This window comes from Castor canadensis, chromosome 14, assembly GCF_047511655.1.
Source record: "Castor canadensis chromosome 14, mCasCan1.hap1v2, whole genome shotgun sequence".
NCBI lineage: Eukaryota > Metazoa > Chordata > Mammalia > Rodentia > Castoridae > Castor > Castor canadensis.
In genome coordinates, this window is record NC_133399.1 from 41,075,580 (window position 1) to 41,102,875 (window position 27,296).

At 50.0% G+C, this 27,296-nt stretch overlaps 1 protein-coding gene across 8 annotated transcripts in view; it reads right to left on the bottom strand.

Annotated features, from left to right (window-relative positions):
- Ranbp3 (RAN binding protein 3) overlaps positions 1–27,296 on the bottom strand; it is a 53,665-nt gene that overhangs the window by 2,709 nt on the left and 23,660 nt on the right. For 3 of the 8 annotated variants that reach the window (XM_074054422.1, XM_074054427.1, XM_074054426.1), the window contains 11 exons: positions 21,149–21,185; positions 20,982–21,068; positions 14,529–14,594; positions 13,764–13,856; positions 12,171–12,298; positions 6,099–6,215; positions 4,330–4,433; positions 3,619–3,697; positions 2,603–2,705; positions 1,860–1,984; positions 576–696 (listed from right to left, as the gene is read on the bottom strand). In XM_074054422.1, coding sequence (XP_073910523.1) covers positions 576–696; positions 1,860–1,984; positions 2,603–2,705; positions 3,619–3,697; positions 4,330–4,433; positions 6,099–6,215; positions 12,171–12,298; positions 13,764–13,856; positions 14,529–14,594; positions 20,982–21,068; positions 21,149–21,185 — 1,060 coding nt within the window. Of the gene's footprint in view, positions 1–575; positions 697–1,859; positions 1,985–2,602; positions 2,706–3,618; positions 3,698–4,329; positions 4,434–6,098; positions 6,216–12,170; positions 12,299–13,763; positions 13,857–14,528; positions 14,595–20,981; positions 21,069–21,148; positions 21,186–26,593; positions 26,873–27,296 lie in introns of those variants that run through there. The other 5 variants (XM_074054423.1, XM_074054428.1, XM_074054429.1 and 2 more) reach the window with 4 other exon arrangements.

Genomic DNA, 27,296 nt, shown 5'->3' on the forward strand with positions numbered 1-27,296 from the left:
AGCTTCTTTCTGGGAATAAGATTCACAAAAATGGCCCCAGGCTTTTTTTTTAAACAGTAGTTAAAAAAAGTCCTACCAACCTAAATGTCAACAGGGAAAAGATATGGTATTTATCAATGGAATACTAATTTAGAAGCCTTCACAGACAAGGGTTATGCTAAAGGAAAATGTATGTATGGAAGAGATGTTCACAAAATAGCAAGTGGAAAGAGTAGGGTACAAAACTGACCCTTTTCCTTGACAAATAACCACAGAACAGGAGGGACAGGCCACTAAGGTGTCAAGAGCATAGGTTTTTCTTCATGAAGAGACCACAACTGTTTGATCTTTCCTTTTTCTTCCTACTTTAACACTGCTGCTTTTATTGTGAAAGTTAAGTTTAAAGACTGCTAAACAATTCGGCACTGAGGCAAAGAGCAGACAGCTGGGCCTCTGGGCTGACACTTGCCGGGGGGCCAGTTTTGGACTCCCTCACTGCCTTTGGAGACAACACTTCTGATTCCATGTCAGCCCCACCCTAAGCCTCTCCACACGGACCCCAAGAGGTCTGGCAGTGCCTTCCCTCAGCAGCTCACCCAGTCGGGACTGTAACGTCCCGTCTTCGGTTGACGCCATGTCGTTGAGTCTGAGCAGCCCTCGGCCTCGCTCCACCCATGACTGTGAGGTCTTGTCAAAGACAAACAGCTTACACTGGATCTAGAACACACACGGTGGCCCTGTGAGCAGGGACCCGGAGAAGAGCTGGCAGCCCTCTGTGCGCTGCGGGGCAGAATGACTTGGGGCTTTTAGGTTGGGTGAGGGGTGGATGGCCTGGACCATCAGGGTTGGCAAACCATGGTCTGGGGGGTCCTTGGCCAGTTTTGTGTTCTGTCCGTTACCTAAATTATATATTTGATGTGCTTTTGCAGTTCTGAAGATGGAATCCAGGGTTTCAAGCTTGCTAGGTAAGCACTCACCACTGAGCCACAGCCCAGCCCAGTGTATTTTAAAAGTGGCATTAAAAAAACTGCTAGTGATATAACATGTCGCTGTGGGAAACAGCCGGGTGGATGCCTAAAATGTTAAACCTGAGGTGTCCACATGGCCCTGTACCTCCACTCCCAGATAGCCACCCAAGAGAAAGACACAAGTATACACAGAAGCTTGTACACCAGCGGTTCACAGCAATACCATTCATAATAGCCAAAAAGTAGAAATAAGCCAACTATCAACTGATGGACAGATTCACACAAGCGAGGTCATCCACACTGGAGAATCACTCAGCCAGGAACAGGATGAGGCTCTGACAAAGACTACAGTGTGAAGGGACCTCGAGGACACAGTGCTCAGTGAGAGGAGCAGACACACAAGGCCCCATAGGGTGTGACTCCATTGATAGGAAATGTCCAGAACAGGAGGATCCAGAGAGAGAAAGTGGTCAGGGCCAAGGGCTGGGGAAGGGACAGGGCTTTTTTTTTTTTAATGGTATGGAGTTTGAACTTAGGGCCTAAACCTTGAGTCACTCCACCAGACCTTTCTTGTGAAGGGTTTTCTCAAGATTGGGTCCCATGAACTATTGAACTGCGATCCTCCTGATCTCTGCCTCCTGAGTAGACAGGATTACAGGCGTGAGTCACTGGTGACCACCAAGAGCTTCTTTTTTAGGGGATGAGAATGTTCTACAATGGACTATGATGATAGCTGTACAATTTCATTTTGCTTTGAGTAAGAGTCATGCTATGTAGCCCAGGCTGGTCTTGAACTCATGAACCTCCTGTCTCAGCCTCCTGAGTGCAGTGATTACAGATGTGCACCACCATGCCCAGCATTTTTGGCTGTACAACCTGGTCCTAACACCAGCAGGCATGCGCAGGTCTCACCTGTAACACGTTGCTCTCTGCCTCCTCCCCGGTGATGACTTCCACTTTCTCCAACAAACACTTGCGCGCAGTGGCCTTGGTGTAGGCAGCTGCTGACTCGGCCAGGGACTCTGAAATGTTATCAGCTAAACAACATTGACTTTTTATTTGGCAGGGGATGGGTGTGTATCCTGGGGAGCTATGAGGGCTGGCTCTGCCTCTGTGCATGGCAGCTGCCACTGGCAGGCTAGATTTAGTGCCCAAAAGGGACCCTGAATCCAGCGTGGGGCTCTGGAAGGAGACCTGTGAGAGCCCCAAACTTGTCTGTTCAGCAGAGGACAGGAAGGCAGTGAGAGAGAGAGAGAGAGAGTGTGTGTGTGTGTGTGTGTGTATGTGTGTGTGAGAGAGAGAGAGAGAGAGAGAGAGAGAGAAAGACAGAGAGAAAGAGAGAGAAAGAGAGAGAGAGAGAGAGAGAGGGAGGGAGGGAGAGGGAGAGAGAGGGAGAGAGAGGGAGAGAGAGGGAGAGACATCACGCAGGAGTAGTTCTCAGGCCTTCTGCCTGGCACATGCCCTCACCTCATGCCCTTCAGGCCAGACCTTTCCTGGCTCCCCACAGAAGCACACAGCCCTGGTCACCACTTAAGACTGTGCATGACTGGTTCCCATGTGGCCACCATTGCTGGGGAGTCAGCTCCTTGCCCCTCCCAAAGGATACAATGTCCCCTCATTGCAGCCCTACCCCAAGGCTACAGGATAGGCTGTACCTTTTTCAGGGGTGGCCTCCTGGGAGGAGGACTCGGACGCAGACTCAGCAGCCGCATTTTCTCTGTTGGCATCTGAAGTGACCTCATTGAACTTGGGGGGGCTCTGCAGGGAAACAAGGCACAGGGGCGGGGTGATGGTCTGGGGACCGCAGTTCATGGCACTTGTCAGCCAGGTCCGCCTTCGCATGATGTTCTCACGGCATGCAGGCCAGTCTAAAGAGCTGCTCCTGTACATCCTGTGCAAACACTGAGGGCAACCCCTGTCCTGGGACGCGGCCTCTCACAGAGGCCAGCACCGCCTGCTGACCGCCACCCTAGGGGGACTGTTGTTTTCATGTGCTGGAGCACCTTGTTATGGCAGGAAAGGACAGACTGACATTAGAGGCGCAAGGCCTACTGAAAGTCAAGGCCAAGCGCAGAGATCACTATCAGGCCAGAAACAGCCTTGCCAGTGACCATGGTGGAGCTGTGTGTCTCCATCGGGAAGGGGGTATGTACAAGGAAGCAGGAAGCTTTCCAGAACCCTCTCCCAGTTTGGCCAGGCTCTTGGGAATAGAAGATGGCCATTTTGTGTACCCAAGTGCCCTGACTGTGGTGTGTGGAAGCCCTGTCTGCTGACACAGCTGTCCTGGCCGACACTGTCCTGCATATGGATGGCTCTATGAGCACAGAGGGTCCAGGAGCACATGACTAAGGACTTCAGTGTGACAGCTGCCACTAAGGATAAAGCTGGCCCAGATGGCAGCAGGGGTGGGGAAAGACAGGAAGAGCAAAGGCCAGGTTCTGGGCAGCCGCCCTGGGCTGTCAAAATCAAGAGATGGGTCCCTGTCTTTAAGTCAAGTCTGAGGGTCTTTTCAGGTAACTTGAATGCTCAAGTCTGAGCATTCTTTTCCAGGTAACTGAAAGCCCTGATTTTACAAGAGACAACAGAACAGCCACACATCACACATCTCCTTGATTAGGGCTGGTGCTGAAAGCCTTTATCAAAAAGAACAGTGCTGGCAGTGGCCACTTACCAAAACACGCTCACTCATGTTCTGGCCAAACACGAACTTGTTGCTGGAGGCATCGGCACTGTTGGTTGAGCTCTCTAAACTGAAGAGGAGATGTGCAGTGAGCGTGGCACCATGCAGTCATGCAACACACTGAACATGCACACTGGCCCAGAGCCCACTGGGGACTGGACACTGCAGTTTGGACATCTTTCCTGCCTGGACAGGCCGGTCCAACAGCCAGAACCACGTCCTCTAGGCCATGCACACACACTGTACCAGGCAGTGACCCTCTGTTTCTCTTGGTGAAGGTGGTGAAGGGCAGCGGGAGGCCCACGCCCCCCTGGCTCTGCTGGCCTGTCTCCCAGGCCATGCTCGCTCTTTCTACAATGCCATACGCAGTAGTCAACCCTATGGGTCAGGGCCCCACGTGTCCAACACAGATTAAGCTCAGGCCAAAGGCACCAGGGTTGGCTTTTGCAGCTACAGGAGGTGATTGAGCCAGCACTGGCTCCATGTGCTCTGCTCTGGACATGAGTTCTATGTGACAGAGCCCACTGAGGGCTGGGCTGTGTTCTCCATACTCCCGTGGACAACTGGTTCTGCCGCAGGCCTGAGGCAGAGACAAAGCCCAGTCTGCCTTCCATAACTGCGCCCAGCATGGGGAAGACTCTGCTCCCTCATGAAGGACAGGGGTGGCTTCTGGTCCCAGGGGCCTCTGTGGGTGAGACACACCTGGAGCTGATGTACTGAAGGAAGTAGTTGGTTGCGGTTGGAGTTTCTGAGCTGGGGTGTCCAGCATTGTCCATGTCAGCGATGTCAGTGTTCTCGTTCATAAGCTGGGGACAGAGGGGACAACGCAGCTCAGAATGACAGGGTCTGGACTCCACAGTTGGGTCTGCCTGCACAACCCCTGTGGTGCGCCTCCCACGTGTATACAGGGACACGGGTCTATACCCAATGTCATCATGCTCGGCTTGCGACGTGTAAGACATAAAAGCTGCTATACAGCATATGAGTCTTTGCTACCTGGTGCAAGAAGCTACACTCAGGATGGCACCTTGTTGGCAGGGTCAATATTTCTGTACCCGGGGTCGCAGGATGCTTACACTTGCTCAAAGAAGTGTTGCAAACGTGACAGGTTTCTCTGGGGGTTTCTTTGGTGCCAATGCTGTGCTAAATCTGTAACTCTATCACATAATCTGACCCTAGGACCCTCCCAGGTGGATGCTACCTCATGGCTCAGATGTAAACCCTGGCTGGAAGCTGCCCTCATGGGCAGATAGGATTTCCTTGTAAACTCACTGGCCAATCCCAGGACAGTCCCTGGGCAGGCAGAGCTCTCTGGTGGGAGTGACCCCACAAGGCCTCATTATTTGGCCTTAGTCGTGGAAACATCAACACCTAACACCTATTTTCCTCCTCTCTGGGGCTAGAGATCCTGTTGGGCAGCAGGAAATGCCAGCCAACATTTTCTACATGGCAGAGACTTTTTTTTTTTGACCAAGGGTCTCGGCGTTAATGCATCCCAGGTTGTCAGAGAAGTTTCTGATTCCTTATTTCTGGGTCTCTTCCTCAATGCTGTGGACATCGAGTGGGGTTGTTCTCTGGTGGGGCGTTCTGAGCCCTACAGGGTGCTGAACAGCATCCCTGGCCTCTACCTACTCTACGCCAGGAGCTGCCCAGTTGTGACAGCCACACATCCCTGTGAGACAAGTGGTACCACGGCCTCCCAGGCTTCTAAGGAAGCTTCCTGCCACACAGCCGCTGGAGAAGCCCTGGAAGGTCACCCCAGGCCAGGCTGGCAAAGCTGGGACTGGCATTGCCTGGCTTCCAGCACACGGGCAGGGCCCAGGGATGCTGCTTGCTGGCACTTGGGTGTTGCCAACTCAGGCTCCACAAGCAACTCACACACCAGAAGGCGACAGACACTTGCCTCCTCTGGGAGAGAAAGCAACATGTCCACCCCCATCTTTAGAAAAACATACATGCCTGTGGTCCCATCTGCTCAGAAGACTGAAGCAGATTATTTGAGGCTAGGGATTCAAGCCCAGCCCAGGCAACACAGAAAGAGTTTCAGGTGACTGTGTCACTGTCCTAGGGACCCCTCCCACCTCCATTTTTTCTACTGATCAACACAGCAATTTTGACCTGCTCTGCCCCCCACTTTTCTTTTCTTTCTTTTTTTTTGGGTGGGGATGGAGTTTGAGCTCAGGCCTTCGCACTTGTAAAGCAAGCACTTGAGTCACACCTCCATTTTGCTCTGGTTATTTTGGAGATGGTGTTTTGCAAACTATTTGCCTGGGCTGGCACCCAAGTAGCTAGAATTACAGGTGTGAGCCACCAAGCCCCATCCCTTTTTTTGGTGGTACTAGGGTTTGAACTCAGGAACCAGTGCTTGCTAACCAAGCACTTTACCACTTGAACCATGCCCCTAGCCCTCCCTTTTTCTTGCTGAGCTTGGAGAAGCCAATGGCTGAGCAGCTCCTTGGGGCTGGTCGCACCTTCACTCTGTCCCTCAGGTTCTGCCCGAACACAAACACTTGCTGCGTGGCCTGCTCTCTCCGCTCACAGTTTTCCTCAGAAGTGTTTCGAGACTCTTTTTTCTGGGGCTCTTTCTCCTATAAAAAAACCCAGAATATAGTAACTAAGACACAGTGGCACATTAGCTCAGATGGTTGAGATAAGCAGCCCTCACTGTTTGCTTACTGCCTATGGTCCTGGGCCGGGGGGACCACCTATGCACTGTCAACAGCAACTCACAGCATCGTGGCTGTGAAAGGATCTGGAATCACCAGTCATGAGGTGCTGCCTCCTGGAAACTGGCTGACCCAGGATCCTGGGTGGTGAGGCTGGTAGTCAATGTCGTCTCCACCACTGTTTCTGGTCCCTCAGTGGATGATGTTCTTTCTATCCAGGGGGCGCGATGCAGATGAGAACACTGGCCCAGCACACCCAAAATCACCTCTCAGATGGAAAGAAGGCACTGCTGCCACACCTTAGTCCCAGCAGAGGACTAGAACTAGGCCAGGTTCACATCAGCTAATAGGGAAAGCACAGAATGCTATCGAGAAGGCAGGGCTCTCTTGTGATGCCGCAGCACAGCAACTGGAGAGAAAGCAGGTTGTGATACACAGAAGGGTGACTATTTTGGTTAAATCAAACCCAAATTGGATTATGGTAGCTCAGTGGTAAAGCACTTCCCTAGCATGCCAGGGCTCCATTCTTAGCACCACAAAAATAAAAGTTAAAGAGAGAAAGAGAAAGAGAGAGAGAGAAGTGAACGCAATCCTAGGTGTATGCAGGTATGTTTAGAAATGCCTGGGACAGGGCTGGTGGAGTGGCTCAAGTGGTAGAACACTTGCCCAGCAAGTAGGAGCCCAAAATCAAACCCTGGCAATGCTAGGGGAAAAAAAAAATGCCCAGAACAAAGATTGAAAGAGAAAGAATAGAAACTATTGACTGAGGTCATCTGGGGATCGCTTCACTGCAGGTTGCTTTCCACCTTTTACCTTGCAGACTTCCATACTGCTTAAATACTTTCAACTTCAAGATAGAACTTTTGCTATATATGACAAACCTACAGCCAGCATTATACTTAACAGAGAAAAACTAAAACCATTCCCTCTAAAATCAGGAACCAGACAAGGATGCCCACTATCTCCACTCCTATTCAACATAGTACTGGAATTCCTAGCCAGAGCAATTAGGCAAGAAGAAGGAATAAAAGGAATACAAATAGGTAAAGAAACTGTCAAACTATCCCTATTCGCAGACGACATGATCCTATACCTTAAAGACCCAAAAAACTCTACTCAGAAGCTTCTAGACATCATCAATAGCTATAGCAAGGTAGCAGGATATAAAATCAACATAGAAAAATCATTCGCATTTCTGTACACTAACAATGAGCAAACTGAAAAAGAATGTATGAAAACAATTCCATTTACAATAGCCTCAAAAAAAATCAAATACCTAGGTGTAAACCTAACAAAAGATGTGAAAGACCTCTACAAGGAAAACTATACACTTCTGAAGAAAGAGATTGAGGAAGACTATAGAAAGTGGAGAGATCTCCCATGCTCATGGATTGGTAGAATCAACATAGTAAAAATGTCGATACTCCCAAAAGTAATCTACATGTTTAATGCAATTCCCATCAAAATTCCAATGACATTCATTAAAGAGATTGAAAAATCTACTGTTAAATTTATATGGAAACACAAGAGGCCACGAATAGCCAAGGCAATACTCAGTCAAAAGAACAATGCAGGAGGTATCACAATACCTGACTTCAAACTATATTACAAAGCAATAACAATAAAAACAGCATGGTACTGGCACAAAAACAGACATGAAGACCAGTGGAACAGAACAGAGGACCCGGATATGAAGCCACACAACTATAACCAACTTGTCTTTGACAAAGGCGCTAAAAATATACGATGGAGAAATAGCAGCCTCTTCAACAAAAACTGCTGGGAAAACTGGTTAGCAGTCTGCAAAAAACTGAAACTAGATCCATGTATATCACCCTATACTAAGATCAACTCAAAATGGATCAAGGATCTTAATATCAGACCCCAAACTCTTAAGTTGATACAGGAAAGAGTAGGAAATACTCTGGAGTTAGTAGGTATAGGTAAGAACTTTCTCAATGAAACCCCAGCAGCACAGTAACTAAGAGATAGCATAGATAAATGGGACCTCATAAAGCTAAAAAGCTTCTGTTCATCAAAAGAAGTGGTCTCTAAACTGAAGAGAACACCCACAGAGTGGGAGAAAATATTTGCCAACTATACATCACACAAAGGACTGATAACCAGAATATACAGGGAACTTAAAAAACTAAATTCTCCCAAAACTAATGAACCAATAAAGAAATGGGCAAGTGAACTAAACAGAACTTTCTCAAAAAAAGAAATTCAAATGGCCAAAAAACACATGAAAAAATGCTCACCATCTCTAGCAATAAAGGAAATGTAAATTAAAACCACACTAAGAGTCCACCTCACTCCTGTTAGAATAGCCATCATCAGCAACACCACCACCAACAGGTGTTGGCGAGGATGCGGGGAAAAAGGAACCCTCTCACACTGCTGGTGGGAATGTAAACAAGTACAACCACTCTGGAAAAAAATTTGGAGGCTACTTAAAAAGCTAGACATCGATCTACCATTTGATCCAGCAATACCACTCTTGGGGATATACCCAAAAGACTGTGACACAGGTTACTCCAGAGGCACCTGCACACCCATGTTTATTGCGGCACTATTCACAATAGCCAAGTTATGGAAACAGCCAAGATGCCCCACCACTGACAAATGGATTAAGAAAATGTGGTATCTATACACAATGGAATTTTATGCAGCCATGAAGAAGAACGAAATGTTATCATTCTCTGGTAAATGGATGGAATTGGAGAACATCATTCTGAGTGAGGTTAGCCTGGCCCAAAAGACCAAAAATCATGTTCTCCCTCATATGTGGACATTAGATCAAGGGCAAACACAACAAGGGGATTGGACTATGAGCACATGATAAAAGTGAGAGCACACAAGGAAGGGGTGAGGATAGGTAAGACACCTAAAAAACTAGCTAGCATTTGTTGTCCCTAACGCAGAGAAACTAAAGCAGATACCTTAAAAGCAACTGAGGCCAACAGGAAAAGGGGACCAGGAACTAGAGAAAAGGTGAGATTAAAAAGAATTATCCTAGAAGGTAACACCCATGCACAGGAAATCAATGTGAGTCAATGCCCTGTATAGCCATCCTTATCTCAACCAGCAAAAACCCTTGTCCCTTCCTGTTATTGCTTATACTCTCTCTACAACAAAATTAGAAATAAGGGTAAAATAGTTTCTGCTGAGTATTGAGGTGGGGAGAGAGGGAGGGGGTGGAGTGGGTGGTAAGGGAGGGGGTGGGGGCAGGAGGGAGAAATGACCCAAGCCTTGTATGCACATATGAATAATAAAAGAAAAAAAAATAGAACTTTTGTATAAATAGATTACTGTTTTTTTTTTTTTTTTGGTGAGACTGGGGTTTGAACTCAAGGCAAAGCAGGCACTCTATTGCTTGAGCCACACCTCCAGTCCATTTTGCTCGTTATTCTGGAGATAGGGTTTCATGAATTTTTGCTTAGGCTGGCCTCAAACTGTGATCCTCCTGATCTCAGCCTCCCAAATAGTTAGGATTACAGGCATGGCCACATGCGCCTGGTTGTAAGAACTTGTTCATTCATTTACTTTGGGATAGTGGAACGTGGAGTTGCTAGCCAATTCATGTTCTCTTTACACAGTAAGAGCTGTGGCACAAATTTAAAAGTTTGGGGCTGATGCTCTTGGGATGTGGGGTGGCCAGAGATGCTGTGAAGGGGCTGAGCCAGGCACAGTGGACCCCAAGATGATATGTTCTGGCTGGCAGGGAAGACCAGATGGTAGTGAAAGCCCAGTACTAGCACAAGGAAGCACTGTGCCGACTCCACTTTCTGGTCTACTGTCAAGAATTTGTCTACCATGCTCCCTGTAAATTCTACTACTGCTCACTTCTCTCTATGGCCTCATGCCCATGCAAGAATCAGTGTGGCTTTTAAAATTACACACACACACCGTGTTCAGTGGGCAGGATACGCTGGATATGGTCAACGGGTCCTGCCTTTGATGGTGGGGGGAATGTACCTGGCTTTTGTGAGCTCTCTGCTCCGTCCACCCTGATTGGTGCTGTCCCTAGGTGGGCAGAGTCATCGGTCATCTGAGGCAGGGGACACACGCAGCAGCAGAATGTCTAACTACAGAGCCTGGTAGGCTTTTTTCAAAGGCTTCAATTAAACTAATTTGCAAATCCCCAACCTCTAATAAGCTTCAGATGGGGTAAGGGAGTCTCTTCCTCACTTCTGCCAGGACAGCCACCTAGGGCTGGCCTTGGTGTGAATAACCCCAGGCAGCTTGGCCCTATGTGTTACTCAAGCCTTAAGCTCCAGTCAGTGCTCAAAGCTCACATAGCCCATGGGTGGTGTGGAAGTGAATGTCATGTGCCTGGGGTGTCAGAGAAGGTAAAGGTCCTGACAGGCAGTGTGGTGAGCCCGCTGAGTCCCAGCAGTTTCAGCTGTCAGAAGACCAAGTGGTGGCAGGATCACCCTCAGTCACAGAGTGACCCAGTCTGCTAGTGGGAAGACAGACAGACACGGCCCCAGGACAGGTGAAGGAGAGACCATACTTGTCTGCATGCGGGCAGGGTGGGAACCTGGAGAAAGGCTGAATCGGTAGGCACTGGGGTCAGGATGGATTGAGACACCAACAGGTGTGGGCTCTTGGCAGCTGGTGCAGTCAGCCCACCTGGAGATGCTGGATGAGGGTTGGAGGACTGGGTCACTTGCTGGAGCCCCTATAACACCAAGCCATCCTGTGGATTTACCACTCTGGAAGCCACAGCTCTTCGGCTCCCAAGAAGCAGAAGGCTGTGAAGCGATTCAGTTCCCACACTTCCCATCATGGCTGCAGGTGGGGGCTTGGGGTGTCTTATAATGTAAGTGTAAGTGGCCAGTTCCAGTGAAGGGTACAAGACTGCAGGCAGTGGCTGGCTGTCTGCTGTAGTAGGGCTGGGTAGAAATGAACCCAGCTCCAATCTAGCTTTTTACACAGGACACCACATAGTGTTACTACAACTCTGATTTCAGAGCATCCATGCCAACCTTTTTGAAAGCAGGCTTGTCATCAAATGTCCTTTTTTTTTTTTTTTTAAAAAAAATAGTGGCTTGGAAGCTCAAGCTTTGTAAGGAAAAGGGTGACATGTGGACTGGAGGGCTCTGTCCATGCAAAACCAAGGGGAGAAGTTCTCCACATCTTTGAAGGCCACTCTGGACCCCCCACACTCAAGGCTCTATGGAGACATGGGGGTTAGGTGTGGGTTGAGCAGGCCTCTATGGCGGGGGGTTTTCCTGGGGTCCTGTTCTCTGATGATGCGCAAAGTTCCCTTGACAGTTTAGTGACTTGGCTCATCAGTGCTGCAGTCTGTCTGCCAAGGGCTCACATGCTGGTAGCTTGATTCTTGTGTGATGTGGCGGCGGGGGTGGTGGGGGGATGTGGAACCTTCCAGAGGGGCCTAGTGGGGTGGTTAGGTTGGGGGCATTGGCCTTAGAAGGGACTAGGGCAGTTCTCATGAGATCAAGTTGAGTTCTTTTGAGGCAAGATGCCATAACAGACCAAGACTGTCCCCTCCCCCACCCTCTGCCTTCCTGGCTTGCCATGAGATTGCTCCCTCTCACACCTGATCCTGTTGTGATACCAGCTGCCATGTTGAGACATAGCCAGGGGTCCCTGCTAGAGGTGGTGGTGTGCTGTTTGGATTTTCAGCCTCTAAAATTGTGAGCTGAACAAACCCCTTTTCTTTATATACTACCCAGCTTAGCTATTTTGCTACAGCAACGGAAAACAGATTAATATAGTCTGGTACAGTTGTTCATTGAGACCACTGAGCACATCTAGAAAGCCTGAAAAAACTGCTCAGAAGATGAAGTCTGTGAGCTCAGCAAAACTCTGTGAAGCACTGGCCGTCAACCTGCCCTAGGACCCACTGACCTCAAGTGCATGTGCCTCGTCCGTGGACTCAGAGGGGCTTCTCCGTGCAGGGTTTTCTGGCGACGATGATGATGCTGTCCCTGTGCAGTCTGCCGGGATGCTCACCCCATTGGTGCCACTGCTTGGGACTGTGGGAAGGAAGAAGACCATGGACTGGCGGCATTCAGCTGTGCCCGCCGCCACTCCTCTACTGCAGATTGCTAGGGTTCTCCTATCATGGGCCCACAATGTAATATGCCTTTGTAAGGAAAAGACCTGCTTTGTAAGGTCTCTGCTAAAAGCCATGCTCTTACATTAAAAAACCAGAAAACAGAAAACCACCAGCAGGGTGTGGTGGCTCACCCCTGCAATCCTTGTTACTCGGCAGGTGGAGATCAGAAGGATTGCAATTTGAGGCCAGCTTAGGCAAAAAAGTTCTTGAGACCCCTTTCAATCAATAAAAGCTGTGTGTGTGGCCCATGCCTGTCATTACAGCTATGCAGGAAGTGTAAATAGAAGGATCACAGTCCTAGCTGGTCTGGGTATAAAGCAAGACCCTATACAAAAAATAACTGAAGTAAAAAGGACTGGGGGTGTGGCTCAAGAGGTAGAGTGCCTGCCTAGCAACTGGGAGGTCCTGAGTTCAAACCCCAGTACAGTAAAAAAATAAAATAAAGAACCAACCCGAATAACCAAGAAGTCAGGATATCCTACTTTTTTGTTTTTGGTGGTACTGGAGTTTGAACTCAGGGCCTCATACTTCCTAGGCAGGTGCTACCACTTCAGCCATTCCACCAGCTCTTTTTTGTGAATTTTTGGACATAGGGTCTTGAGAACTATTTGCCTGGGCTGGCTTCAAACTGAGATCCTCTTGATCTCTACTTCTGAGTAGCTAGGATTATAGCTGTGAGCCACTGTGCCCAGCAGGATGTCCTATCTTTACTCTAAAAATGAACAGTGTGGACTTGGAGATCTATATCACTGAAGAAATATGCTTAATATGCATGAGATCCTGGGTTTGGTCTCTGGCACTTCACACACCAAAAAGAACAAACAAAAATCCAAAAACAGCCAGGCTCCGCTTGGGAGCCCGAGGCAGGCTCCCTGAGAGTTCCAGGCTAGCCTGGGCTATACAGCAAGACCCTGGCTCAAAAACAAAACAAAACCCCAAAAAAAACAAATGCCAGGGCTGGAGGAATGGCTCAAGAAGTAGAGCCAACTTAGGTACATTGTATGTGCATATGGAAATGCCACAAGAAAACCCCCTGTACAACTATCATATACTAATAAAGAAGTTAAAAAAAAAATCCTCAAGTTCTTAAGACATCCTGTATAGTACAAGTCTGAGTTCTACTGCAAACACAGGGACAAAGTGGCAAGGTTGCAGGAAGGGGGTCAGCTTTCAGGATAATGAGAGTTCTCACCCAGTCACAGCAGGGCAAGGGAACTGTCTCTTTCCTCTACTGGGCTCAGCAGGGATGGGGTTGGAAGGAGCAGTGAATGGGGGCTGATTTGAAGAACCCTCTCCCTTCCTGTCTGTACTTTGGAGTGCACTCAGTAGTCACAGTTGTGGCACTGCAGTTGGGTGTCTGGCCACTGCCTGCCTCTCCTTACCAGTCTGGGATAGCGCCTTGGGCTGTGGGGCCTGCAGCATAGCTGGGCGGAGCACACTGCGCTGCTGCTCCTTGGGCTTCTGGCTTGGCAGACCTGGAACAGAGTTGCTTTCCTGGTGCCCCTGCCCTCAGGGGCTTCAGAACAAACCAACCCCAGCAACTGTGCATATTCCTCCTAGACTAGACTATGCAGTGAGGCAGTTTTTCAGTAAGTAAGATCTTTCTCTGGAGCCATACACACAGGTGTTGGCTGCTATGATCTGTGTGCAATTCTCAGGTACCCAGTGCTATTATTCATCAAGGGACAGTTGCTCCCCAAGTACTGGATTCCAGAGTCAAGGGGAGCCAGGCAGTGACTTCATGGTGACTCCCCAGAAGCTCTGGACTCTGCTGGAGGTCAAATAATGGCACCCTCTATGTCTACTTTCCAAAATCCACATAAAGAAAATCCCTCTACCAATACAGTCAGGTGTTGGCCTCAGGAGACAGTGTCCTGCCTCTCAGGCCTTCCTCAGTCCCTCTCACTAGGCACTGCTCATAAGCAGCATGCACTGCATAGGAACACAGTCTCTTTGGTCATCAGGGTGAGCAGTGTGGCCTGCCAGGGCCACAACCCTCTGAAGAGACACTGGAACTGAGTGTGCTGTTGCTGGGCAGAGCCCACTCCCTGGTCCAGGGCACGAAGGATTCAAAAAGCAGGATGGGCCCACAGCAGCCTGGAAAGGTGTTGTGAAGTCATCTCCCCCTGCATGCAGGTGCTACCTACCTGCACTGGGTGCCTGACCATGGATCAGCGTTGGCGGTTTCAACCGGAACCCACTGCTCTTTTCCTCTATAAGCACAAGACAAAATATAAAAAGCAGGTCTGCCTGAAGTGGGGTGGCCAAGCTGGAGGAAGACAGAACAGGAGGGCTATGGGCCTGGCTTTGGTGATCATGGGCCTGGAGAACCAGGGAAAATAGTTGCAAATTAAACTAGAAAGGCAGAAGCCCAATCCAGTCTGCACAGCTGTAAGCAGTGGCTCTGGAATAAAGTGCTGGTAATAGGGATAGGATGGCTAAGAGACAGATGCTGGGTCATGACTTCCACAAAGGTCAGAGTCCTTCCTCCCAGGGGAAGCAAAGCTCCAGGCAGCCTTTCAAAGAAGGCAGAGGGGAGCCACAAAACATAAATCCCCCATTCCTAGAAGACTTGGCCATCAGAGGATGCCACTATGGTCAGGAAAAGACCAAGGTGGTGGACCACAGACTTGCTCTTTCCAGACAGGCCTCAGAACTTTGCCTTGTCACTCAAGGCACTCCTGCCCACCTGTGAGAAGACTGGTGCCAGACACTCAAAGCTAGAGGACAGTGCATGCCTAGGAGCCTCTAGGATGGCTAAAGCCTCCTGCTCACAGATCCCTTATTGTGAGTTTGGAGATGTGCCCATGATTGGGGGGACTGGTTTCTAATCTGACCTGGGACAGGAAGGGTCACCATAACAGGTCTGGTCTCCTCCTGGGGGAAAACATGGGGGTATGTGCAGCACAGGAGCTGGAGGCAGCCTTGCTTTTGTGCTAATTCCACTCTTGGCAGGTTGTAGGGTACAAGACCAACACAGGAAAACTAACCGCATTCATGCATACTTACTGCAAACACTCCGAAAACAAAATTAAGAAAGCCAGGTGTGGCCTGTACACTTGTCATCCTAGCACTGGGTAAGGTGAAGAAAGATCACCAGCTCCAGGCCAGTCTGGGCTACATTCAGAATAGTACCAAGAGGAATAAAATACTTGGGAACCACTTTAGCACAAGATACTTTAAAACACTGCTGGGGAAAAAAACAAAACACAAATAAATGAAAACTTAATAAATGGAGAGATACCCCAAAGGCCTCATAGTGTAGTGACTCCATTGATAAGAAAAGGACAAAAGGTGAATCCAGAGGCAGGAAGTAGACTTGTAGGTGCCAGTGTCTGGGAAGAGGATAGGGCCTCTTTTGGGGTGATGGCTGCACAACTCTGTGAACAATCAAGTGGACACTGTAACTCCAACAACACTGGAAGTGTCAGTCAGATAGAATATTCAGTTCTGAAAGTCAAACTGTGCTGAGCCAACAGCTGTCCTTGGTGACAGCCAGGTGAGGACACCTCTCAGGGTGGGTGAGGATGAAGCTGAGTCTACATGGAGGCTGCTACCTGGCATGATAGTGCAGACACTGAAGTCACGAGAAGCACTGCATGAAGGGAACAGGCGCTACCAGCAGGCCTTTTCAGGAGGCAAATGCTGAGCTGCATCTCCTGCCCAAGCACAGGGTCATACAGAAAAATGCCTGGTCTCTTAGGGACTTTTTTTTAAGGCTGAAGTCAAATTTTTAGCATAGTAATTTTCTAAAAAGCGTGGAGAGCTGGTTTTAGGATGACCACTCTTCAAACTCTAGTCCCTCTGTAGCCAATGTGAACAGGACAGAGCCTTTGCCAGGTCCAGGCTGGCCAATGTGGGTGGTAGGCCCAGCCCAGAATGGCATGACCAGCCCTGGTGCAGGGTCCACAGCAAGGTGCACGGGCTCTCAGGGGATAGGGGGGTGTTGGGAGGTGGGGGCAGCCAAAGCCTGGAGGCCTCTGTCACAGGTCCCCTCCATGGAAACACAGTCTCTTCTCACTCCTTCCAGAACATACTTTTCTTGCAACACAGGTCCAACAGAGTTGCTGCCTTGTGGCTAGACCTCAGGGCCCTGTGTGTGTGGGGGAAGGAGGAGGAGGCCCACAGGTGGGCCACCTTCCTGAGGGCCAAAGCAATGCTCCCCACAGGCTTGGTGGAGAAAAGAGACCCTGGGACAGTTTCTGCCCACCTGGAAAGCATGTCACAACAAGCAGGCTGCTGTCTGCTTTCTGCCCACCTGGACAGACCCAAGTGATGAGTGAGGGAGGCAGCACTCACCCCTGAGGGAAGTCCTCACCTAACCAGGAACACACCCTGTAATGAAACCTGGCCTGCACCAGATGTTGAAAAGGATTCAAGAGCAGGCAGCCCGACAGGAGCTGCAGTCTAGGCAAGGATGCTGCAGGCATAGGGTGGAAAGAGGGCTTGGCCTGCCAAGTTTCTTGTCAGACAAGAGGCAGAATCATGCCCAAGAGACAAGAGGAAGCCTGTTGGTACTATGTGGGAAGTCTACACATGCACAGACCGATTGGGGGCAATCCAAGCAGGTGGACATGTGTGTGTGTGTTCCCATTTGTCCTGAGACACCTGGGAGCAGGGACACACCCGAGATGATACTGGTACCACTCACTACAAAGAACCAGGACCCCTAGAGAGATGGTGGAGATTCCAGGGTTGGGACAGGAACGATGGTGAGCTTGGAGCTTCTTGTTGGATAGAACATAAAGGGACCAGCCCAAAGGGACTCTGGGGGGCCAGGTCATGACCCTCTGAACATTCAAACAAAAATCTAGTCAGATTGTAATCTATTAACAAAGCAGCGTTCTAAGTTCACACTGATGATCAATTGGTGAGCAAATGAGTGGGGAGAAGAAAAAGTGTGCCCTCTAGCAGAACACCATCAATAAATGGAGGAGGGGTGGGGACGAGTCCCCATGTGGCAGCATCAGTCAGGGGTCAATCAACAAGAGGACACTGCTGGAGGAGAAGGATGGCTGAGACTAGGGTGGGGAACCATGGTAATGGGTGGGGCTGGTGGTTCCATACCGAGTACCAGACAGATCTTGGGGAACACCACCCAGCACAAGAGACTGAGATTCACTCTGCTAGGGAGAGGACAGGCAAACATGGTGCACACCAAGAGGCCAGTGTCACTTGTGTGGACTCTTGCCCAAGATGTACACCCTGCTCTGACAACTAGGAAACACTGGACATCCCAAACCCAAGGACTTCTACAGGACAACTGACCCAGGAGCTCCACAGCCATGGAAGTCAAGGGAGACTGTGGGGTGGCTGCAGATGAAGGTGAGATTCAGTGGACTGGGGACAGGGGGGTGAGGGGTTAGGGGTCACTACAGAAGAGGATATGGAAGCGCTTTATGACTTTTCTGTAAAACAGAAGCAAGGTTGGCAGGTGGTCTGACATGCCTCCAAGTGCCTACAAACTAGGGCACTAGTGCTTTCAAACCAGGCACAGCCCAGCCAAGTCCAGGCCTGAGCCAGTCACCTCTAGAGCTGGAGAATGAAGGCTGGGAGGGGGAGGGAGGCTGCCATGCAGACCTCAGAGCCGATCATGACAATGCAGAGGGACTGAGAACCTGTGCCACAGGACTCCACACCACTGTTCAGAACACCACTTGTCAAATGACAGCCAGGCACAAGCTGACCTGCCATTCCTGAGGGCCTCAGAGAAGCAGGCTCCCCAGGACCAGATCAGGATCAACACAGAGCATGGTCTACCATATCACGGAAATGACTTTGTTTGAAAGGGTGCCATTAAATCAACCCTCCAGTTGGAAAAGTACACTGGGCTTCTCCCTTGACATCGACACCACACTGGCTGGCATATGACTTATCTCGCCACACTTTTAAAGCTGACAGTGAATTTATGTAAGGCAGGTTGGGTTACAGAATTTGCATTGTTAAACTTTCTCATTAAATCTTTATGGGGAATTTCAGCCACATGGGAGAAACTTTCAGGAAGTCTTTGAGTTGGCTCTCTAGCAAAAGACCAAAAAAGGCAGGTTCCACACTCTCTGGAAGGATCAAGTGCTATCCTCACTGCTGTGACACTGCTAAGTATGCTCAGCTGAGCAGACCAATGCAATATTAATTAATAGGAGAATTTAAGAGAGAAAGGGGTCTGGAGAAATCACACTGCTCTGTGGTAGTGGCAGTTACCCTGGGGAAGAAGAGTGCGTGGGTGGAAGGGGGTGGAGAATCCTTTTCCTTCATGCACTCTTTGGTTTTTAAATTTATTTATTTATTTTTTGGAAGTAGTGGGGGGTTGAATACAGGACCTCGCTAGCAAGTGCTATACCATTTGAGTCACGCTTTCAGTCCATTTTACTTTCGTCTCTTTAGGTAGAGTCATCAGTTTTTGTCTGGGCCAGCTTAGACCAGGATCTTCCTACCTGTCTCCCACGAAGGTGGAATTTCAGGCGTGAGCCACTGTGCCCAGCCCTTCTGATTTTTTGAAACTATGACTGCTCCTTGTGTGGTTTTGAAAAATGAGCAACACATGTTTTTTTAAGGTTATCAACTTCCTTACAAGCATCTCCACTGTGAGAAACAGAGACACTTCCAGGCTTCAGGGAGTCATCTCACTGTGGAGTGCAAATCTATAAGCTAAAGACTGGGCAAAGCCCAGCACTGAGGACTTGAAAATGAATTCTGACTGCCAGTGCCCATTCCTGTTGAAAATCTTATTTGCCAGTTGCTCTGCTGTGTGGCCAGGAAAGGCCCAGAGTGGCGGCAGGCCCAGGATGGTGAGGGCTGCCCTGGTTTTAGTAAGGACCCACAGAAGGCTGGAGAAGGCTGGTGGCATGAGAACACTGTGCTTGATCCTATCCGCAAGGAGGTGTGGGCAGAGAAGAAAATGGAAGGAAGGCATTAGTGGGAAGGGCGGCTGGGTGGGCACGGGCACCTGTCCCAGTTGAGGGGTGGATTCTCACGCTCCAGTACAGGAGCGATAGCATACGTTACAAGGCATCTGGACCATGAGATGGAAACAAACTGGAGACTTCATAGCCAGCACAGGGTCTCCAAGAACAGCAGCCCCAACGGCTCCAACAACTGACTGTCCACCAGTTTCATGGCCTGGCACTGCCCTGGCACCTGGCCACCTGTTGGGGTGGTCATCAGGGAGGAAGGGCATCCCAAGGCTAGCTCAGCCCTTGCTCCTTTCTCAGCAGCCAGATGATCTCAGCCCAACTGTGCAAGAGTTTTCTTTATGACAGCAACTACGTCGGAGGATGCAAGCCACAACTGAAGTGGAACTTTCTGAGGACTCACCCTGAGTGCAGCGTGGATGGAATACTGCTAAGTGGAACTGGAGGGAAGTCTGCACAAGAACAATGCTTTCCAAGTGCCAGTACAACTTCTGTCCCCAACTTCCCCATTCACTAAGAACTTAGGATCTCCTAGGTGCCACCACAGGGGAAGCGATTTTCAGTGGGCCAGGGAGGGAAAATGACCGGAGGCCTATTTCCCTTTGGCCTATGGCCACAGCACAAAGTGTCCCTCCTCCTCTCTGCAGTGTCTCTGATGTAGAAAGTGTGGCTAAACAGGCCATCAGGAAATGGAAGTCCCTCATTCCACAGAGCACCTGTCCATGTGAGCAGAGATCCTTCAAAAATGGACGGTCACCTGTAGCCTGGTCTGTGAACTACTTGGGCAGTGCCTTACGAAGTGGTGGGCACACAACAGTGAATTTGCTCAGGGGACCTCCTGCAGTCACAAGAAGGGGTACGGAGACATCCAAAACCAATGCTAAGGGTGACAGGTCTCAAGTCCAGGGTTCCAGAGGGATGCTGGGGTGAGGGCACTGACTTGCCACCCAGCACGTTCCTGTACCATGTGTGTGGCTTTGTAAAGCAATACAACCTTCCCCTACAGACATCCTTCAGGCTCCAACTCTAAAATATTTGTTGTGAACTTCCCAGGAATGAGTGTCACAGTGGGTAACTGGAGAACCTTCATGTTGGGGTGTTCCACACAATTAAGACAGAGGTCCTAGGACAGTGCCAGAGTGGGGACCAAGCCATGAGGGGGAAGTGGGCAGTCCTGGGCTTCCACTAGCAGTCCCAATGTCTCCCCCACACCAGCCTTCAATCACCATGTACATGCCTGTTGCACCCAGGGTGTTCCTATCACATCCTTGCCTGGCCCTTTCTCTGGGAGCTCCTAGCACTGCACCAAGGTCTCTGCTGGTTTGCTGGTTACTGTGTGTACATGCGCACACAGTGTAAACCTAAGCTGCTTGGCCAGAGGCCAGGCTGTAACTGAAGGGTCAGGAGAAGCCCACATCACAGCCAGCAGCCTTGGAAACAGGAGAAGAAATTAATCGCTGCAGCCCCCAAAGAGCTCTCATCGGTCAACCTTTTCCTGTGTCAGAGGGGCAACTTCTCCCAGTCTGCCTCAGGAAGTCACAGTGTTGCTAACTGCAGACAGGGACCCCTCAGGGCAAGCTGCACCTTCATTCCTTAAGGAGTCTCCTAAGTAACCTTGGCAGGCGACAGATGTGAGGTGGAGGAAGGGCACGGTTAGGTCATAGAATGACAAATGCTCACATCATTTACCTGACTGTGAAGGGGGCAACTGGGTTAAAGAGGACGTTCTCTCTCGCTTGACAGGAGGGCAGTAATTTCCATCTTCTCGGTCAGAATCTAGAGATAAGAGGAGGAGGAGCATCAGGCTGCTTCTGTTTTACCACCAAGGGGGCCACATGTTGCAGAGGCTTCCTTACCTTCTCCTGCTTCAGGACTGGAGCCTCCAGCTGACCTCTGCAACAAGAGCACAAGCAGGGTGGTGAGAGGGTGTCGAGTTTGTGTAACTAGACCGCGTGGAACCCAGAGTGCAGCATGATAGACTAATAGACTGCACCCCACCACCTGCACCACCCAGAACCTCACCCCACAGCTCAAAAATTCTGACTGTGCAACCTTCCATGTCTGCCTTCCAGAACCACATGCCAAGGAATCCTGTCAGTTGTTGAGGAAGCATTACCCAGCATGGATCAGGCTGTTTCTCCACAGGTCCCAAACAACTGGTGTGCCACCCCAGCCCAAGACACAGCGCAAGTGACCCTGGCCATATTACAGTCCACTGGAGGTGAAAAGTGACCCTCTCCACTGCCAAGGCAGGCAGGGCTGCTTACAGTGGTTACACAGCCCCGGATCAGACTGGCTCCCATGCCATGACCTGGCACATTCTGTAGTGGCCTCCTGTCTCAAGGCAGGCTATTATTTCCAGGGAGAGCCAAAGTCCACTGCACAACAGGTAGAACAGAACCGTCAAACCCTGCACACCAAATGCAACCTACAGAACAAGTGCAAGTGGGCTAGGGGGCCAAAGGAACCCCTCCTTTCACAGCCTCCAGTTCCCTCTCACATCCCTGCTTCAGAGCTATGCAGCCCACAGCAAGGGTGGAGGGAGTACTGCCACTATTCCTAGGGGACTCTGTTTAAGGGCGAGAGAAAAAGCCAACTTTCTTATGGTCCCAAAAGCTCTTAGGGGTCAAGTTTAGCCAAATGAAGAGTGCCTGCTCAATGAGTTACTGGGAATAAATAAGATGCTGCACGTGAAAGTGGTGTGCAAACTCCAAGAAGTGGAAGGAGCAACCAACCACAATAAAGCCAAGGCTGATGGGAGCCAGGAGACCCTCCCACAGCAGGGGGACTGCTGGCACGCTTTCCTATAAAGGGCCACAGAGTCATGCTTTTGGCAGAGGCCAAAGCAAACATACTTTGCTTTGTTTTTATAATCCTTTAAAAATACAAACACTGTCTTTGTTTTTATAATCCTTTAAAAATACAAACACTGTCTCCACTGACAGGCTGCACAAAAATACACACTGGCCTAGAATGGATCGCAATGACAGCCAGAGAGGGTAGGTGGCTTATTTAAAGTCACACAGCTAATCCATGACAGAAAAAGATCTTAACCTGGACTTTCTCCTCCCTAATAGGAGCAAAGAGCTTGGTTCTATCTGTGTCAGAAAAGCAAACCTGGGTTTTGTACCTGAAGTTAAGTGTTCTAAAAACTGACTGTGAGGTGAGGGAGTTATTGCTACCCCATGTGTGTATCTGGGTGAATAGGAGGCCAGTTGGGGCCACTATGAAAATATTGGTGTCCAAAATGAAATAAAACCCTGTGTCCAGTAGGTTGGCTTCCAGGCAGCACTGAGCAGTGACTGGACATGCCAGAGTGGGGCACAAAGTCACTCCCACATTTCTACCTTCTTGAGAATCCTGCTTCTGCCACTTCCCAAGAGGGTAACCAGGCCAGGCATTGGGTTCCTCACTTGGGGACACTGATGCCCTGGTCATAGGGTGTTCAGGAAGACATGGCAGGTGAGCACTGGGTGGACAAGCTCAGCTCTTTCTTTTTGTGGTGCTGGAGTTTGAACTATGCACCACAAACTACACCTTGAGTCACCCCACTAGCCCTTTTTTTTTTTTTTTTGATGATTTTTTGTTTTTTTGAGATAGGGTCTCATGAAGTATTTGCCCAGGCTGGCTTGAAACTACAATGCTCCTGATCTCTGCCTCCTTAGTGGCTAGGATTACAGGCATGAGCCACTGGGACCCGGCTCAAGCTCAGCTCTTGTTGGCAGTACAGTACTGCTTCTCACACTGGGTTGTGCTGACCTTAAAGCCAGTTCCTTCCCCTAATGTCAGACTCCTTAGGTTGTTGGGGCAGGTTATGGAATTCAGGGGACAGTGTGACCGAAGAGCCATGCTTGTGAACCAAATCCTGGGTGCAACCAGGAGAGGGACCTTGGTTAGGGCTAGGGGAATGGGGTTAAGGAAGTGTATTAAGCCCAGGCCTTAATGTAGGATTGACATTTTTGGAGCACTTTTTAAGGTCACTGAGGCTAGAGCCTGTGGTCACATCTAATGCAGAAGAATTACATCACAGTTATCCCTGGGATCATTCCTTGGTGACTTCAACAAGATACAGGCTCCAGGTACTGTTTGCCCTCAAACTGGCACAGGTAAGAACAGTGAGGCATGACTGCCCACTCTGGCTGCAGATACCCTGGCCTGTCCAGTAGGGGCTCGAGGCCAGATGCTGCCCTGGACCAGCTCCTATACCAGCTCCAAGAACAAGTTTTCTGAACCCTCTGAGTCCTATAGACTTGCTTTGGCCCCACATGCTCTATGCAGGTTCCCATCCCAGGCCAGGCACCCCTTCAGAAACTGACCTTCTCATGCGGCGAACTACCTGACTCCTCTCAGGCCACTTCAGGCTGCCCTGTTCTTCCACCTGTTCTTCACAGGGCCCAGCACATGCCACCCCATGTTCCGCCCCCGGCTCCAGGCTCTTCCCCTCTCTTCTAAGTCAATGAGCATTTCAACTGCGCAAAAACCTTCCCATGGCTGCCTGCTGGTGCTGGGGCCTTTTCCTTCCTGAATGACTTTTGAGACCTGGAGAACACTGTCCTCTCAGGCCTCCACACCTCTGCAGACCACCTGTACCCTAAGATGGGAGAAACTCCTTGGTTACAGGGTCCTTGAACTTTCCCTTCATGGTTTGGTTTGACCCCCACTAGTTCCCAAGTTCCAGTAGGCATGGGCCTATAGCACACTGTTTTGGAAGGCAGTGAGGGCTCCTATCTCAGCCTTATGGCTGGTTACACACAGTCATGGCTAGGCCAGGCTTGTTTCCCGAGGCCCCGGGTGTTTTGGCCATCATCACAATTTCAATAGGCCTCTCCATGGCCCACCTTCTGTGGCTGTGGTGATCCCATGAGTTCCATGTGTGACCTTCCTTAATTCTGAGTTTAATTTCCTTCTGTTGTAGTGGGGGACCACAGTCCTTCTACATGGAAGGAGATGCATTGTCTTCCTTGTGCCTGAGGACTTATGCCCTGCTGTTGGTTATAATGTCCATGGGGGTGCTCGGGTCCTCCACTTCCTTATCCACCTTCTATTGGCTCCTGAAAATAGGGTACCACTGAATTGACTGTCTCGCCCCTCAGGTTTGTCAGTACAAACCTGTTTTGTGTACTTGGGGTTCCTCCCGTGATGCTTCATACCTCTCAGGGACCCAAGTCTAGAGCTCCTCTCCCCAGAGAGACCCACCTGGGTCATGAGCTGGGACCTCTAGAGCTCCTACCAGGGCTCTCACTGTCCATATGCTGCCCTAGCAGCAGTTTGGAGAACACAGCAGCCTGCTATGCTGGGCTCTATCCTCCCCTCCACACACCACATCTAAATCCAAGTCAGTGAGCTCTGGTCTGGAGGATTTATCTTCCCGCCCTTGCCTCCATGATGTCTGCTCCATGGCTTCTATGCCTGCCCCTGCTGATGGTCCACTGTACACATGGCAGCTGCATCCGCAGGACCCTGACTGCAGAGAGCTCCTGGTGGCCTTCTGCAGCAAGGGGTCTTCATCCCACACTTGGCTCGCCATGTTGGCTTTCTTCCTGTTTTCTCAATGTACCAACTCTGTTCCCACCTCACTATTTCATCTAAGTGCTCCCCCTACAGCTGGGGCGCTGTCTGCCCAACCTCTGTGGGGTTGAGGCACTGCCCTTCAGGGTCTACACATGCCCACTCCTCAGCCCAAGGCCTCTCTCTATCCTGTTTTGTTCTCTCTAGCACGTCTTTCATCACCATTATGTCACAGCTCAGACCCCCAACACCTCAGCTGGGCACACAGAGGACACTTGACAAGGGTGAGCAGCATGGATGGAGTCTGTGTCCCCTTTGGAAGCCCCAAGGAGCAAGGGTGATTGGCTAGACAAGACTCAGGTGGTCCTTGACCTGATCACAGGAGACCCTCAAATCTGAGCTACGTCTCTTCTAAAAACCCATTTAGTATTTTTGGAACATCCTGGCCTCTTGATCCTGGGAAGGACGGCACAGAAGGCACTCTTCCTGGAGGAATCTTCCAGATGCTGCTGGAGGATTAGGGGCTGGGGGAGTGAAGCACAAGGCAGATGGGGCCTGGGCCTCAGCCTGCCAGCTCATGCTGTCTTCCCCAAGGCAGGAAAGGTCTGGTGTGTGGGAACTCCCCTCACTTACTGTGGCCCACGAAGGCCAACACCAGCCCTGAGGCATTCTCCACTTCCCCTAAGCTTCAAGTGAAGGAAGTTCACTGCCACTACTCACCCCAACCAAGGAAGTAGCTTCTTATGGCCTGTCTGTAACGATGCCCAGACACAAGGGACTGGACCCCAGGTCTGCAGCCCACAGGTGCAGGAGGATGTGTGTGAGGACTGCAGAACAACCTACCAAGAGCACTAGGGCAGCAGAGTCTTGGATGCCATGGTGACAGCATCCCACATAAGTAATCAAGTCAGGGAGCACGCTCCCAAGGTTGGCCAGAGACAATCCTTCAACTTATTTCTCTGTAGCAAGCAGGAGGAATGCACAGAGCAGGCTCATAAAAGATGAAGTCCCCAGATAGGCCATAAGCCTTGCCAGCTGGGTGAATGCAGGAGTCACCCAAAGTCCTCCCCCAATGAGCTGCTGCAACCATGGGGAGCAATTCAGGTCTGCGAGGTCCAAAACTGGGGGGGTGGGGGTGGTTGAAGGTTGGGTCACATTTGATCCAGAATGGGACCGTGGATGTAGAGCACCTGTCTTCGTATGTATGAGATGAAATGGTGAACATTGTGGCTGGTACATTTATTGAGAATTGTCCCCTCCAAAGAACATGGCTCTTGTGAGACTGCCTGGTGTGGCCTTGACGGGGACGATGGGCCAGGCCAGGAAAGAGTGGGAGGCTGCCTCCAAAAGCTTACTCTACAGACATAGACGGACAAGCAGTTGCAGAAGTAGAAGGCACTGTTTTCCTGACCCCTTGCAAAGGCCACAGAGCAAGGCTAGGCTGGAGAATCCCTTCTAGAAAACATCTGGCCTGACAGAACCTGAGCAGTTCTCTGTCTGGGCAGACCAGTTAGAAAGCCAGACTGCTTAGGGCTGGTGGAGTGGCTCAAGTGGTAGAGCACCTGCCTAGCAAGCGTGAGGCCCTGAGTTCAAACCCCAGTGCCGCATAAATAAAATAAAACAAAATAATAATTAAGAAGAAGAAAAAGAAAAAGAGGAAAGCCGGGTTGCTTGTGGCTGCAGGAAAATGAAGCCAGGATGAGACACAGACATAGGCCACCAGAGCTGTGCATTCTATGATGGAGGATAGGATGTTGAGGGGTGGCAAGGGGCAGGTTCATGTGGGAAGTTACCTGGCCAGAGGGGCTCATTCTTGGCCCTCCTGCAGCTCCCTGGTGGATCTAACAAACACACCAGAGCTGGCAGGGCCCTGGCCTGGAGCTCCACTGCAGCATGATTCCAGCAGGCTCGAGTACGCAGGGATGGCCTCTTGCCTTCTCCAGGTCAGACAGAACTTAATCTGCATGTAGTTTGGTCTTCTTCAAAACTGTCTTCTAAGAGCCAGCAAGTCTGATATATAGACACCTTTTCCTGGTACCAAGTCCTCAGTGGCTGAAAGACGATAAGGGCCCCTTCCAAGCAAGCCAGTATTTATTATAAAGAACTCTCTTCGTTGCATGCCCCCAGGGACCATGGAACAGAACAGCAGAACATGATGGATGAGACCTGCTAGGTAACGGGGCGGTTTCCTGAGCACCAGTGTGGGACGGAACAAGATCCAAATTTGCTCTGATGCAAACCAAACAGGCAAAGGTCACTAGTAAAAAACCTCAGCCTAAGAAGAATCAGGATTGGGTTCCATCTGACTTGATTTATGGCTAACTGACCTGAAATAAAGTTTAGTTTCCTTGAACATGTCCAATCAATACAGGAAGCCAATTAATGGGGACCATCCTCATTTCTCTGTAGAGCCCATGTCAGCAAGCCCTGGCTGGCTCAGAGATATCACCAAGTGGTGTGACAGTACTGTTTCCAGGACACCTGAAGTTATGAAAA